Below are 16857 nucleotides of genomic sequence, written 5' to 3' on the forward strand. Positions count from 1 at the left end.
TCAAAACAAAGGTGTTCCTCCTGCCAGACTGCCCACATCTGGACTCAGGGTGGCGTAAGGGACGCTTTCCAGGTTAACAGCACCTGAAGCGAGGCCTTTGCTTCTCACTATCACTGTGACCATGTGTGTGCCTGCAGGTAGATCGTCTACGCTGACTGTCAGGTTGTGGTCGGTTGAATGTATAACCTGCAGCTCTGTAGCACCGGCAAAAACTTCTACATCATCTACTTCACTACCAAACCCTGTTCCTGTGATGGTTACAGGACCTGACCCGTTGACTGTATCGGGGAGATGCTGGTGAGCGTAGGAGTGACGGAGGAGGAGTAACGGAAGGAGCAGTTGGAGTGACAGGAGCTTTGGATTCGGCCCGAATGGAAGACGGCATCACCGACAGTGGGCTGAGATGGGGACGTGTCACAAATAATGTTCGTATAATTAACCGAGATGACGTCGCAGGGTCAGCTACAGTCACGTCTCCCGCTGAGAAGCCGGAGCCGTGGATGTGGACCCTGGTGTGGCCGGTGGGACTACCAATAGGAGGCGACACTGAGTCGACCACAGGCAGCACAACGAAACGGCGGTGGAGCTCCTCCTGCACGGCGATGATGGCGTCACCGACGTTGTTAACTCTGAGGGTAACGGGGTGTGCGAGGCCGATGGGAAGCCCGCTGTCGACACTGAGACGGCAGTTGATTTCAGAATAAGAGCTGTTGATCACATGACAGGGCGCGTTTCCCACCATCACCTAAAAACACAGAGCAGATCATTTACAATCACACACTGTCCAAAAGAGGAAAACCTCCTGAAAATACATGTTTAGTTACAGTAAAGACATCGAAGCAGGGGCCATTTGGAACAACATCAGCAATAAATGTTTCACTTATCGTATATATAATCATATGTTTAATTAGCCAATAAAGACCCAAACATCCACCACACTACACTGTAAGATCGGATAAGTTGAGTTTGCTTAAAAATTTGAGTAAACCGGTTGCCTAAAAAACTTAAGTAATGAGTAATGAAAACTTGAGCGTATTAAACTGAAATGCTTGATTTAAATGGAATTGCTATTTTAAGTACAACTAGTGATGGACGTACACGAACGAATCGAATCTTGTGAATGGCTCTTTGAAATGAACGATGGGAACCGAGTCTTTGTAAAGAGCTGTTCATTTTTTTTTTTTGTTGTTTTTTTAAAATTTTTAAGGAGGGAGTGTCTGATTTCCTGTCAATTTAGCGTCACTAGGGAGGCATTGGGCAGTAGGAGAATGTTCGAGCAGAATAAAAAGAGTGCTTGCTCACTGCGCATGTCTCATGGCAAGAAGTTAGCAAAAATAACAGTTTGAAGCGTGAGATGAGCATACTCGAGGAGGCGGAGCTGGAAGACTGGTCAACCGTGATGTTTTTTTGTCAAATTCCAGCATTTGCCTAATGTCACCTCTCATGTTACATATTTAGCCCACACATTTTAACTAACTATTCTTTTTTACAGTAAGATAATATTTACTGTCGCGCATATTAAACACCTTTAACCCTTTCATGCACAGTGGTCACTACAGTGGACAGTTATTCTACAGCTGTTCTCTTGTAAATTCATGGGTTTTGTTGTTTTAGTTCCATACGAGTCGACATAGTGGACGCTTATGCATCATCTAAACTGTAATTCATTCCATTACTGTAACTTTGCTGTTTTTGATAAACCTGATCTGCACTAACATGTGTTAAATCAATTGCTAATTGTTATTAGACTGTAATTAACAGTTTTCTTCATCAAATTTTTTTTTTTTTTTTTTTTTTGCATATCGTCTGCATTAAGTTAGTAATAACTAGTATTAGAGTGTGTTAAAATGTGAGAAAACATCAGATTAGCAGCATGAAAAATGTTTTTATTTCATAGTTTTCACACAGTATATCACTTTCTGATGATGAGTTTTAAATACATAGTTTTTTTTGCTTCAAAAATTAAACGCATGGTGTCCAGGTGAGTGGACATTTTTGTAACTCCATGAAAAATAGTTCATAAAAAATTTCAATTGCATTGTTTTTTTCATGCCTTAAGAGGAGTAAAAACACTCGGGGGGGGGGGGGGGGGGGACTCAACTAAGATTCTCATAATTCATGCATGAAAGGGTTAAAATGTAATGTCAATCATCACATGTAGCCTATTTAGTTATTAAAACATTGGTGTTTCAAAATAATGCATAAAACATAAAACTTTTGAACGGCTCTTTTCAGTGATCGGCTCCTGATTGAACGACTCCCTTCAAAGAGCCAAAAGTCCCATCACTAAGTACAACACACTAAATTCCACACTAAGTTAACTTAACATTTGTCGCAATGTTAATTACTTCGTATAATCATTAACTTAATATCATTACTTCAGTGTACTCAATTTTAAGTTGATTTAAATTGACATCTTTTGCAAAAAGAAATCCATTGTTCGTCCTATGGCTCTGACTCATGGTGCAGCTCTACAAAAATACAAAAACAAACACAAAAAGGCCAATAAACACTGCCATACACACATTAAGTCATAATTAACACTAACACCACAACCTCACTGAACCCCTGCACAGAAAAATAACACATTTTCAACAACATGCCATGCGATACCCACAATGCAATGCAGAGATAAAAAGGTGTGGTCATGACTAAAACTGAGTGATTTAAATCCATTCAACTTAAACTTTTTCATACTTTCGACTATGTCTACAAATTAGTAGAATATTCTTAACATTTTATAGTAATGCAATAAAACTTAAATCATTTAAGTACATTGTAATTAAAGCATTTTAGTAAATACAAAGTCTGGGCTTACAGTGCATGGACCAAAATCATCTAACAATCTAAAATTTTTTATAACTTGTGATCCACTAATTCTATTAATGCATGTAAATAATTCAGGTAAAATGTAGTTTCTCATCTTTTCCTGGTCATCATATATGACTCATTTGGACGTTCAGAGGCTCCATAGTGAATGTGGAAACACTGCCACATTGATTCACCATGTAGTTTGACAAATGACAGTGGTTGGAGGCACTTGTTTTATGTTCAGTTAATGACCTATTTTGTTGAAAAAGTCACATTTTCTTCATTTTTTTCTGATTTGATCTAATACCATTTGAATTTACTCCACTGTTTCCCAACCTTTTTTTGACTCGTGACCCCATTTTAACATCACAAATTTCTGGCAACCCCAGACATTCAAAACAGATTTTTTGCTAAATAATTTGTTTTTGATCATGTAATAGTTTGCTATACTATGTTGCAAATAAACGTTAATTTTAGAGGACATTTAGTCTATGTAATGTATATTTTTATGGATGGAGGCAGAAAAGCCAGGTGTAGATTACTGCACAAAGTGAGAATTTGATTTCCCTTGGTCAGGAAATGTACAGTCAGTCCAGCTTGGATTTACAAGGCTGACAATTAATTCTGAACAAACAAGAACTAAAACTATGAATTATGAAAGAGCCGCAGCATCTGAAACCGACCACAATGAACATTTGACAGATAAACAGAACCACAGTGCTGCAGTTTCAGACTCACAGTTTGTCATGGCTTTTATGGATTGGGATTGTCTCTGTCAACTCACCATATATTTTTAAGTTGTCATTTTTTTTCTTTTTTTTTTTTTTTAATCAATTACTGGAAATTTCAGGCGACCCCATTTGAATTCCAGGCGACACCACGTGAGGTCCTGACCCCAAGGTTAAAAAAAAAAAAGTTTCAGGAAGCGTGTGAAGGCAGTCATTGAGAAAGAAGGAGGACACATAGAATAAAAACATTTTCTATTATGTACATTTTCTTGTGGCAAATAAATTCTCATGACTTTCAATAAACCAATTGGTCATACACTGTCTTTCAATCCCTGCCTCAAAATATTGTAAAATTTTGCTTCCCCACCCTGTATGTTTTATTAGTATGTTTTGGGGTTTTTTTTTTTGTTTTTTTTTTTATCAATTACTAGAGATTTCAGGTGACCCCATTTGAATTCCAGGCAACACCACGTGGGGTCCTGACCCCAAGGTTAAAAAAAAAAAAAAAAAAATGTAGTATAGCAATATAATACAATCTTCTAAACATGCAGTGTGGTGTGAAACATCAGCGATGGTGGTATAGTGGTGAGCATAGCTGCCTTCCAAGCAGTTGACCCGGGTTCGATTCCCGGCCATCGCATCTCTCTTTGTACAGAATTCCCCTAATGAAGGCTCAATAATGCTCTAGCTACACAACTGTGGGATATTCTACTGATATGAGTTTTCTCTGAATGTAACTGTCTCTCAACTCACCATGGTTTTTTAGTATGTTTGTTTGTTTTTTTTTGGGGTTTGTTTTGGTATTTTTTATCAATTACTAGAGATTTCAGGTGACCCCATTTGAATTCCAGTGACACCACGTGGGGTCCTGACCCCAAGGTTAAAAAAAAAACTGTAGAATATCAATATAATACAATCTTCTAAACATGCTGCTAGGTGTTAAACATCAGTGATGGTGGTATAGTGGTGAGCATAGCTGCCTTCCAAGCAGTTGACCCGGGTTTGATTCCCGGCCATCGCATCTCTCTTTGTACAGAATTCCCTGATGAAGGGATTAATAATGCTCTAGCTACACAACTGGGATATTCTACTGATATGAGTTTTCTCTGAATGTAATTGTCTCTCAACTCACCATATATGTTTTATTAGTATGTTTTTTTTTTGTTTTTTTTGGTTTGTTTTGGTATTTTTTATCAATTACTAGAGATTTCAGGTGACCCCATTTGAATTCCAGGTGACACCATGTGGGGTCCTGACCCCAAGGTTAAAAAAACTGTAGAAGATCAATATAATACAATCTTCTAAACATGCAGTGTGGTGTTAAACATCAGCGATGGTGGTATAGTGGTGAGCATAGCTGCCTTCCAAGCAGTTGACCCGGGTTCAATTCCCGGCCATCGCATCTCTTTGTACAGAATTCCCCTGATGAAGGGATCAATAACGCTCTAGCTACACAACTGTGGGATATTCTACTGATATGAGTTTTCTCTGAATGTAATTGTCTCTCATCTCACCATATACAGGGTGGGGAAGCAAAATTTAGTGTTTTTTCTCAGCAGGCACTACGTCAATTTTTTGAAACCAAACATATATTGATGTCATAATCATACCTAACACTATTATCCATACCTTTTCAGAAACTTTTGCCCATATGAGTAATCAGGAAAGCAAACGTCAGAGTGTGTGATTTGCTGAATGCACTCGTCACACCAAAGGAGATTTCAAAAATAGTTGGAGTGTCCATAAAGACTGTTTATAATGGAAGAAGAGAATGACTATGAGCAAAACTATTAGGAGAAAGTCTGGGAACATACTATAAAGAAGAATGGAGAAGTTGTCACCCCAATATTTGAGGAACACTTGCGCAAGTTTCAGGAAGCGTGTGAAGGCAGTTATTGAGAAAGAAGGAGGACACATAGAATAAAAACATTTTCTATTATGTACATTTTCTTGTGGCAAATAATTCTCATGACTTTCAATAAACCAATTGGTCATACACTGTCTTTCATCCCTGCCTCAAAATATTGTAAAATTTTGCTTCCCCACCCTGTATGTTTTATTAGTATGTTTTGGGTTTTTTTTTTGTTTTGTTTTTTTTTATCAATTACTAGATTTCAGGTGACCCCATTTGAATTCCAGGCAACACCACGTGGGGTCCTGACCCCAAGGTTAAAACAAAAAAAAAAAATGTAGTAGCAATATAACAATCTTCTAAACATGCAGTGTGGTGTGAAACATCAGCGATGGTGGTATAGTGGTGAGCATAACCGCCTTCCAAGCAGTTGACCCGGGTTCAATTCCCAGCCATCGCATCTCTCTTTGTACAGAATTCCCCTGATGAAGGGATTAATAATGCTCTAGCTACACAACTGTGGGATATTCTACTGATATGAATTTCTCTGAATGTAATTGTCTCTCAACTCACCATATATGTTTTATTAGTATGTTTTTTTTTGTTTTTTTTGGTTTGTTTTGGTATTTTTTATCAATTACTAGAGATTTCAGGTGACCCCATTTGAATTCCAGGTGACACCATGTGGGGTCCTGACCCCAAGGTTAAAAAAACTGTAGAATATCAATAATACAATCTTCTAAACATGCAGTGTGGTGTTAAACATCAGCGATGGTGGTATAGTGGTGAGCATAGCTGCCTTCCAAGCAGTTGACCCGGGTTCGATTCCCGGCCATCGCATTTCTCTTTGTACAGAATTCCCCTGATGAAGGGATCAATAATGCTCTAGCTACACAACTGTGGGATATTCTACTGATATGAGTTTTCTCTGAATGTAATTGTCTCTCATCTCACCATATACAGGGTGGGGAAGCAAAATTTACAACGAAAATTTAGTGGTTTTTTCTCAGCAGGCACTACGTCAATTGTTTTGAAACCAAACATATTGATGTCATAATCATACCTAACACTATATCCATACCTTTTCAGAAACTTTTGCCCATATGAGTAATCAGGAAAGCAAACGTCAGAGTGTGTGATTTGCTGAATGCACTCGTCACACCAAAGGAGATTTCAAAAATAGTTGGAGTGTCCATAAAGACTGTTTATAATGGAAAGAAGAGAATGACTATGAGCAAAACTATTAGGAGAAAGTCTGGAAGATACTATTAAAGAAGAATGGGAGAAGTTGTCACCCAAATATTTGAGGAACACTTGCGCAAGTTTCAGGAAGCGTGTGAAGGCAGTTATTGAGAAAGAAGGAGGACACATAGAATAAAACATTTTCTATTATGTACATTTTCTTGTGGCAAATAAATTCTCATGACTTTCAATAAACTAACTGGTCATACACTGTCTTTCAATCCCTGCCTCAAAATATTGTAAAATTTTGCTTCCCCACCCTGTATGTTTTATTAGTATGTTTTGTTTTTTTTTTTGTTTTGGTTTTTTTTATCAATTACTAGAGATTTCAGGTGACCCCATTTGAATTCCAGGCGACACCACGTGGGGTCCTGACCCCAAGGTTAAAAAAAAAAAAAAAATGTAGTATAGCAATATAATACAATCTTCTAAACATGCAGTACGGTGTGAAACATCAGCGATGGTGGTATAGTGGTGAGCATAGCTGCCTTCCAAGCGGTTGACCCGGGTTCGATTCCCGGCCATCGCATCTCTCTTTGTACAGAATTCCCCTGATGAAGGGATTAATAATGCTCTAGCTACACAACTGTGGGATATTCTACTGATATGAATTTTCTCTGAATGTAATTGTCTCTCAACTCACCATATATGTTTTTAGTATGTTTTTTTTTTTTTTTTTTTTGGTTTGTTTTGGTATTTTTTATCAATTACTAGAGATTTCAGGTGACCCCATTTGAATTCCAGGTGACACCATGTGGGGTCCTGACCCCAAGGTTAAAAAAACTGTAGAATATCATATAATACAATCTTCTAAACATGCTGCTAGGTGTTAAACATCAGCGATGGTGGTATAGTGGTGAGCATAGCTGCCTTCCAAGCAGTTGACCCGGGTTCGATTCCCGGCCATCGCATCTCTCTTTGTACAGAATTCCCCTGATGAAGGGATCAATAATGCTCTAGCTACACAACTGTGGGATATTCTACTGATATGAGGTTTCTCTGGATGCTTTGGCATGAAACCAAACACATTATACATCTCTTGCAAAACCTATCAAACTCTAAAAACCTGTCATTTGTTTCTTATATTCTGACAATATATACAAACATCAGCTTCAGTTTTTCATGTGTTATGTTTTGTGATTGTCTCTACCAACTCCCATATATTTTTTACTTCTAAGTTTGTTTGTTTTTTGTTTTTTTTATCAATTACTAGAAATTTCACCCCATTTGAATTCCAGGCAATCCCACGTGGGGTCCTGACCCCAAGGTTGAAAAACACTGCTCTAAGCTTTTTTTAAAAAAAACCCTGCATGGTGAGTATATTAAATATAGGAAAATATATGATTTACACCAAAAAAAATGCAACATACAGAGGTTAATATTGCAAAAAATGATGATAAATCACTTGAGAAAGACAAAAAAATCATTTGAAAGTTGTGACAAAAATAGTTATGGGTCTTAAGGGTTAAAAAAAACCTTCTCCATATTATCCTTTCCTATTATCCTATATTATAGAAGTATTGGAACCTGAAGAAACGGATGGTTCTACTGTTGTTACCACTGAGAGACTTTTTTGACTTGTCATTAACACTGTAGTGTCAAGTGCCAGCAATTTTCATGTTCTGACCAAAGTATTTTAACAGCAGCCTCATTAAAACATCGCTCACCTCATTGGCACAGGACACGTTGCTGAAGCGTTGGCCCTGGATGTTGATGACGTGGTGGTACGAGCCCTGGTTGGGTGAGATGGAGTGGACTGTGGGGGTGGAGCAGGCTGCGAGGCTGAAGGTAACACCATGTGAGGTCTGATTGGGATGATTACAATGTGATGTAGCAACGCACTGTGGCGTGGCACGGGAAACACGGTTTAGACCTGGAAGGAGATGATTCAACGTTCACAACCAAAATATAAAGTCTGTTTTTTCCCTAGCTGTACTGTTGCAGATTACAGATTAATCTTATTTTTAAGAATAAGAAATAAAAGACAAAACAAAACTAAAGGCCAAAATCTATAATATTAAAGTGGAATGACAGTCAGACGCAGATGGTTTTGGTCCACAGTCAAATCTTTCATAACAGGACTGTAGGCATCTCACTGTTATCAAAAAAAAAAAACACTCCCGTGATTCTGTTGCATTTAACCTTTGCCAAATATTTTCTGATTGTCAAATAAGGAAGAATGAATTAGGGCGTGAATGTTTGTATTGATGCAAAGTCCTAGTGGAATGACAACAATCTCTGTCTGTTACATATTTAGAATTTTGTAATTCACTGTTTATTTTTTGTCTTTCCCTTCATCCATCAAACACCCACAGTTATTCAACAGATATGTTTACAAGAAAATATATCAAGGAAAATATGAAAATCAAATGCAAAAAACAAAAGGAAAAACATAAAAAAAAAACAAAAAACAACCAAAACAAACCAAAAAAAACCAAAACAAAACACACATTCAACAACAAAAAAGAAAAACAAAAACAAATAAAAGACATATTCTAGAATTTTATAGAAATAAAGAATTAACTACACCTAATCCTTTATTTATAGAATCTAAATTTGGTCAGTTTAATTTACCAAATGCTGCAAATCCTACGTGTCTGCTGCTCTGATTGGTTTTGTGTTTGTACAGTTGCATTTAACCCTTTCATGCATACTGGTCACTACAGTGGACAGCTATTCTACGTATAGCTGTTCTCTTGTATATTCATGGATTTTGTTGTTCTTTCGTTGTTGTTGTTGTTGTGTGTGTTGGGTTTGTTTGTTTTTTTTACACATATCTTTATTAAAGTTTAAGACACTACATATCTTTTCTGACATGAATTGGTAACATTATGTAGATCTCTCCTGAGCATAAACCCCCAGAATCACAAGCCCTCCCCATAGTTTTCACACAATTTATCACTAAATTCATGTTCTGTGCATCAAAAATTAAACATGTGGTGTCCAGCTGAGGGGACATTTTTGAAACTTAATGAAAAATAGGTTCATAAGAATTTTTTTTTTTCATTATTACTATTTTTTTAATGCATTTTTGAAATTTCTAAAAATATTATTATATTATTATTATATTATTATTATTATATTATTATTATTATATTATTATTATATTATTTCATCATCATATTATTATTATTATTATTATTATATTTATTTTTCAGAAAAAACATTTTCATTGTTTTTTTCATGCCTAAAGAGGAATAAAAACTCTCAGGAAAAATTTTGATTAAGGTTCTCATAATTTGTGCATGAAAAGGTTAAAATAATCTTCCCCTTAGAAATAAAAAATGAACTGAAAGGTCTCTGCTGATGTCAGGCTAGAAAAACGCACTAAAACTTTGAGAAAGACTTTATTTAAAAATGCACTTTTTACTGCTTTTTATATGTTTTAGTTTTAATTAATGTCTGTTTTTTTAATGATAACATCAGCCTGCCCAGGGACTACAGATGGAAATTAACACTACATCTCTCCTTTTTAAGGTTAATGTATATTGTGCATTGTCCCTGTCTAAAAAAAAAAAATTAATTAAAAATAAATTAAAAAAAAAAAAATCACCTGAACAGAAACTGTTTTAGCTGAGAATCTTCTTTAAATTACTGTGCAAAACAGACTTTTACTGTAAAACTGTTTATCTTTTTATCCCTTTTACATAGCCTTGTTTTCCTTGTTTATTACACACTGATTAATTGGATGATATTTTATTTTCATTTACTTCTTCTTTTAACTCTCTACACTATCCTATCTTATTCAATACAGTGTATCATGACTGTTTTGAAAATGATAAAGTAAAGTTTAGTCATATTTATTACACTTCAGCTTTAATAAGTTGTTAAAAAGCAACATCCAGGGTTCTTACAGGTTTGTACAAGTTACATTTAAGACTTTTTAAGACTACTTAGAACAGAATTAATGCCCATTTAACAGTCATACTGGCGAAAATCTGTGACTCCTAGAATGTAGAAAAATGTATTTATTTACTCTGTCTTGATTCCTACCATCATGATTCATTTCTCACCAGGGGCTGCAAATTAGTGATAACTGGTTGCAAATTTCAATATAAATTGTCAGGTTACATTACTGTCTTTACAGCTTAGACATTTCCCAGACACATTTAAACACAAAACAGAGAAAAGTTTATGGCAACATAACCTAAGACCTACCTATCTGGACTTTTTTAATGCAGATTTGTAAATTTAAGATTTTTAAGACTTTGTAAGAACCCTGAACACCACTATCAGTGAACTTGAGTAATATTTCTTGTGATGTAGACATGGGAATTGAACTTTGCTACCTTTATGATACTGGCCTGTTTCCTTTCATGGAGCATGCATGTCAAACAGGTTTTTTTTGATGTTGGAAAACTGGTTCAAACTAATTAAATTACAGATAAGGCTGAAAACCAAAGCTAAAGATTTGTACCGCAATGTGCTGTGTCCTTTTATTTTTGTTGAAAATAGAAAATTCTTAAAAATATTGTTTCGGAGCCAGTACCGGAGCCAGAATGATGCTGTTTTGTTAAATGTGAGTGAAAGTATTTCCAAATTTATACAGTTACCGGCGGTCACATGTCGGGCTTCCACGCCTCCAACTTGGACTGAGACTCTGCTGTTCTTGTCTTCTCGAGGCAGGACTTTGACGACGCCCTGAAGCATCCTGTTGTTGTTATCGATGAATCCACTGCTGTAGTAAATTACACCGGGGGAACCGAAACGGTACCTGAAGTGCCCTGAGGAGAGTAAGAGAAAGTAGAAGTATGTGACAAGCACATCATGTTCAAAGCTTTGACACTTCACACTTTTTGTGTGTCTCGTGTGAACCAATAATCTTGTGCAAGTACGATGGAAACTTATAAAAAAAAAAAAAAAACGGCCCCGTGGAAACACTGCGACATTGATTCACCAGTAAAACCCATGGAGTTTGACAAATAACAGTGGTTGGTGGCACTTGTTCTATGTTCAGTTAATGATAGTTTGTTAGAAAAGTCGCTGTTTCCTCATTTTTTTCTGATTTGATCTAATAAGCTTTGAATTTACTCTGAGCTTTTATGAACACCTACATCACAGGTGGCAAACATGCGGCCCGGGGGCCAAATCCGGCCCGCCAAATGGTCCAGTCCGGCCCTTGGGATGAATTTGTGAATCCTTTTAGTTCAGGTTCCAATCTCAAGTGGGTCAGAGCAGTAAAATACTATCATAATAACATATAAATAATGACAACTCCAAATGTTCTATTTGTAAATGTAAGTATTTTCATGTATTTACACTAAAACAAAGTATAATTTTGCCAAAAAATGTGAATAACCTGAAAGGTCTTAAGAGAAGTAAGTACAACTTTACCAATATTCTGCCTGTTATTAAATGTTTTGTGTATTTCCATTGTGATCTGGAAGTTATAATGTACAGTACAGGCCAAAAGTTTGGACACACCTTCTCATTCTTCGCATTTTCTTTATTTTCATTACTATTTTCATTGTAGATTCTCACTGAAGGCATCAAAACTATGAATGAACACATGTGGAATTATGTACTTAACAAAAAAGTGTGAAATAACTGAAAACATCTCTTATATTCTAGTTTCTTCAAAGTAGCCACCCTTAGCTCTGATGACTGCCTTGCACACCCTTGGCATTCTCTTGATGAACATCAAGAGGTAGTCACCTGAAATGGTTTTCACTTCATAGCTGTGCCTTGTCAGGGTTACTTAGTGGAATTTCTTGCCTTATTGATGGGGTTGGGACCATCAGTTGTGTTGTGCAGAAGTCAGGTTGATGCACAGCTGACAGCCCTATTGGACAACTGTTAGAATACATATTATGGCGAGAACCAATCAGCTAAGTAAAGACAAACGAGTGGCCATCATTACTTTAAGAAATGAAGGTCAGTCAGTCTAGAAAATTTCAAAAACTTTGAATGTGTCCCCAAGTGCAGTCGCAAAAACCATCAAGCGCTCCAACGAAACTGGCTCACATGAGGACCGCCCTAGGAAAGGAAGACCAAGAGTCACCTCTGATGCTGAAGATAAGTTCATCTGAGTCACCAGCCTCAGAAATCGCAAATTAACAGCAGCTCAGATTAGAGACCAGATGAATACCACACAGAGCTCTAGCAGCAGACACATCTCTACAACAACTGTTAAGAGGAGACTGCGTGAATCAGGCCTTCATGGTCAAATAGCTGCTAGGAAACCACTGCTCAGGAGAGGCAACAACACAAGAGATTTATTTGGGCCAAGAAACCCAAGGAATGGACATTAGACCAGTGGAAATCTGTGCTTTGGTCTGATGAGTCCAAATTTGAGATCTCTGGATCCAACCGCCGTGTCTTTGTGCGACGCAGAAAAGGTGAACGGATGGATGCTACATGCCTGGTTCCCACCGTGAAGCATGGAGGGGGAGGTGTGATGGTGTGGGGGTGCTTTGCTGGTGACGCTGTTGGGGATTTACTCAAGATTGAAGGGAACCTGAATCAGCATGGCTACCACAGCATCTGAAGTGACATGCCATTCCATCCGGTTTGCGTTTAGTTGGACCATCATTTATGTTTCAACAGGACAATGACCCCAACACACCTCCAGGCTGTGTGAGGGATATTTGACCAAGAAGGAGAGTGATGGAGTGCTGCGCCAGATGACCTGGCCTCCACAGTCACCGGACCTGAACCCAATCGAGATGGTTTGGGATGAGCTGGACCGCAGAGTGAAGGCAAAAGGGCCAACAAGTGCTAAGCATCTCTGGGAACTTCTTCAAGACTGTTAGGAAACCATTTCAGGTGACTACCTCTTGAAGCTCATCAAGAGAATGCAAGAGTGTGCAAAGCAGTCATAGAGCTAAGGGTGGCTACTTTGAAGAAACTAGAATATAAGGATGTTTTCAGTTATTTCACACTTTTTGTTAAGTACATAATTCCACATGTGTTCATTCATAGTTTTGATGCCTTCAGTGAGAATCTACAATGTAAATAGTCATGAAAAAAAGAAAATGCAAAGAATGAGAAGGTGTGTCCAACTTTTGGACTGTACTGTACATGTGTAAATGATAAACTGAGGCAGAATATTGTTAAAATTACCCTTATTTTTTCTATAACTATTTTTGTCACAACATTCCAATGATTTTTTTGTCTTGCTCAAGTGTTTTCACCATTTATTCCAATATTAACCTATGGATTTAACTTTTTGGATTTTGATTTTCAGTGTAAATCATGTTTTTTCTATATTTAATGTACTCACCATGTAGGTCAGGGTGTCAAACTCATTTTAGTTCAGGGGCCAGATTCAGCTAAATTTGATCTGAAGTGCACCGGACCAGTAAAATAATAACATAATAATATATAAATAATGTTAACTCCAAAATTTTCTCTATGTTCTAGAGCGAAAAAGGTAATTTACATTAGGAAAAGGTTTACATCTACAAACTATCCTTTCAAAAGATGTGAATAACATGAACAAAATGAAAAAAAAAAAGTGTAATTCAGTTTATCATTTCCACATGTTCATAATAACTTACAGATCACAGTGGATCTATAAATACACAAAACATTTCATAACAGGCAGAATATTGTTAAATTTGTACTTAATTCTCTTAAGACCTTTCAGGTTATTCACATTTTTTGTCAAAATTATACTTTGTTTTAGTGTAAATACATGAAAATACTTACATTTACAAAAAGAAACATTTGGACTTGTCATTATTTATATGTTATTATGATCGTATTTTACTGCTCTGACCCACTTGAGATTGAATTAGTCTGAATGTGGAACCTGAACTAAAAGGAATGTTTATATCTTAGTGTAATTTTTGCATTTCACAAATTCATCCCAAGGGCCGGACTGGACCGTTTGGCGGGCCGGATTTGGCCCCCGGGACGCATATTTGACACCTGTCCACTAGACTATTTGTGTGGAATCTTTCTGTAACAAAGAACAATCAGCCTCAGTGTATGGTCACATGACTACCCAGCTTGTAGACTGTGTGAAATAGATGCAAACCAGCAGGATACAGATACAGAAATGTGTTGTACAGTGATATTTTGGATACAGTGACAATCACCTTGATATTCAAGAACGTGACTTTTTCCCGAAGTCAATCAAAGTGAACTAACAACAGTATGAAATTCAATCATGGTGCAATCTGAGCACAAATAAGCTACAGAAACCTTTGTTACTATTGACCTGCTTTCATAGACTCAAACCACCCTTCATTTGGTAGAAAATAGGTCATTAAATGATTTAACAATAGAAATCAGAGTACAGTTAACCAATGACGTATTACATTACAATAATCCTTCAGAATGTACAGAATCTTGAACGGTTACAACTCATTGTGCAGCGTCTAAATATCTTATAAAAACTATAAACGAACACATCTTTACCTTCAGCAGTCTTTGTGTCCCCACTGCTGAATGCTCCGTCAGGTTCGGTGGAACTCGGGTGGCAACACTGAAGACCCGATATCCGACATTAGACTGAAAAAGTGGAGCTTTCCATCGCCAAACCACAGTGTCTCCTACAAACACTGTCAGTGAGGCTGGATCCCAAGCAAAGCCCTCTCCAAAAGCTGAAGGAGACGATAAGGAGTGAAAAACTGGACCGACTTTAGAAGCTGAAGTCTACAAATGTGTTAGTTATTGTCAGTTCATTTCATAAATGTGCCTCGTATTTTGGCTACATATGAAATCTGTGTTTCATTTTTTTTTATTTATAAATCCACAGATGTTAACACCTGACATGTCTGCGTCGTCACTCCCATTGACATACATACTGTGCATAGTATTGCACCGTATTGTTTGTTTCAGCTTGTAAATGTGATACGTCAACATCGCAGTCATACTGGTTCAGTGAAGACCTGTCTGGAAACCAGTGGTTCCCAACCTTTTTTGGCTGGTGACCCCATTTTAACATCACATTTCAGGTGACCCCGGACATTCAAAACAGAGACTTTGTTTTTGATCATGTAATAGTTTTCTATACTATGTTGCAAATAAACATTAATTTTAGACAACATTTAGGCTATATGATGTACATTTTTTTAGTAAGTTTTATTTTTATTTTTTATTTATTTATTTTTTTATATAAATTATTAGAAATTTCTGGCAACCCCAGACATTCAAAACAGACACTTTTTTGGCTAAAATTAATTTGTTTTTGATCATGTAATAGTTTGCTATACTATGTTGCAAATAAACGTTAATTTTAGACAACATTTAGACTGCATAATGTACATTTTTATTAGTAAGTTTTATTTTTTAATTTTTTTAATTTTATTTTTTTTTTATAAATTATTAGAAATTTCTGGCGACCCCAGACATTCAAAACAGACATTTTTTTTTGGCTAAAATTAATTTGTTTTTGATCATGTAATAGTTTGCTATACTATGTTGCAAATAAATGTTAATTTCAACATTTAGACTATATAATGTAAATTTTAATTAGTAAGTTTTAATTTTTTTTTTTTTTATAAATTATTAGAAATTTCAGGTGACCCCAGACATTCAAAACAGACATTTTTTTTTTGGCTAAAATTAATATGTTTTTGATCATGTAATAGTTTTCTATACTATGTTGCAAATAAACATTAATTTTAGACAACATTTAGACTGTATGTACATTTTTATTAGTAAGTTTTATTTTTAATTAATTTTTTTTTTTTTCATAAATTATTAAATTTCGATAACCCCAGACATTCAAAACAGAGCATTTTTTTTGGCTAAAATTAATTTGTTTTTGATCATAATAGTTTGCTATACTATGTTGCAAATAAACATTAATTTCAACAATTTAGACTATATAATATAAATTTTTATTAGTAAGTTTTAATTTTTAATTTTTTTAAAATAAATTATTAGAAATTTCAGGTGACCCCAGACATTCAAAACAGACATTTTTTTTGGCTAAAGTTAATTTGTTTTTGATCATGTAATAGTTTGCGATACTATGTTGCAAATAAATGTTAATTTCAACATTTAGACTATAATGTAATTTTAATTAGTAAGTTTAATTTTTTTTTTTTTTTTTTTTTTATAAATTATTAGAAATTTCAGGTGACCCCAGACATTCAAACAGACATTTTTTTTGGCTAAAATTAATAGTTTTTGATCATGTAATAGTTTTTATACTATGTTGCAAATAAACATTAATTTAGACAACATTTAGACTGTATAATGTACATTTTTATTAGTAAGTTTTATTTTTAAATTTTTTTTTTTATTTTTTTTATAAAATATTAGAAATTT

At 35.7% G+C, this 16857-nt stretch overlaps 1 protein-coding gene and 7 non-coding genes across 8 annotated transcripts; 7 read left to right on the plus strand and 1 right to left on the minus strand.

The window, feature by feature from the left end:
* On the minus strand, positions 1-15384 carry LOC115428161 (fibrocystin-L-like). Its single transcript, XM_030147008.1, has 7 exons — positions 15348-15384; positions 15121-15182; positions 14998-15064; positions 11187-11357; positions 8301-8506; positions 389-745; positions 1-294 (listed from the first exon to the last, which is right to left on the minus strand). The coding sequence occupies exons 1-7, from the start codon at positions 15382-15384 to the stop codon at positions 1-3; spliced, it is 1194 nt and encodes a 397-aa protein (XP_030002868.1).
* On the plus strand, positions 4108-4179 carry trnag-ucc (transfer RNA glycine (anticodon UCC)). The gene has a single exon. It is a non-coding gene; the product is annotated as a tRNA-Gly (tRNA).
* On the plus strand, positions 4489-4560 carry trnag-ucc (transfer RNA glycine (anticodon UCC)). Its single transcript has one exon. It is a non-coding gene; the product is annotated as a tRNA-Gly (tRNA).
* trnag-ucc (transfer RNA glycine (anticodon UCC)) lies at positions 4870-4941 on the plus strand. Its single transcript has one exon. It is a non-coding gene; the product is annotated as a tRNA-Gly (tRNA).
* trnag-ucc (transfer RNA glycine (anticodon UCC)) lies at positions 5780-5851 on the plus strand. Its single transcript has one exon. It is a non-coding gene; the product is annotated as a tRNA-Gly (tRNA).
* Positions 6160-6231, plus strand: trnag-ucc (transfer RNA glycine (anticodon UCC)). Its single transcript has one exon. It is a non-coding gene; the product is annotated as a tRNA-Gly (tRNA).
* trnag-ucc (transfer RNA glycine (anticodon UCC)) lies at positions 7091-7162 on the plus strand. The gene has a single exon. It is a non-coding gene; the product is annotated as a tRNA-Gly (tRNA).
* Positions 7473-7544, plus strand: trnag-ucc (transfer RNA glycine (anticodon UCC)). Its single transcript has one exon. It is a non-coding gene; the product is annotated as a tRNA-Gly (tRNA).
* Positions 15385-16857: the final 1473 nt, after the last annotated feature.

Source organism: Sphaeramia orbicularis, chromosome 11, assembly GCF_902148855.1.
Source record: "Sphaeramia orbicularis chromosome 11, fSphaOr1.1, whole genome shotgun sequence".
Classification (NCBI taxonomy): Eukaryota; Metazoa; Chordata; class Actinopteri; order Kurtiformes; family Apogonidae; genus Sphaeramia; species Sphaeramia orbicularis.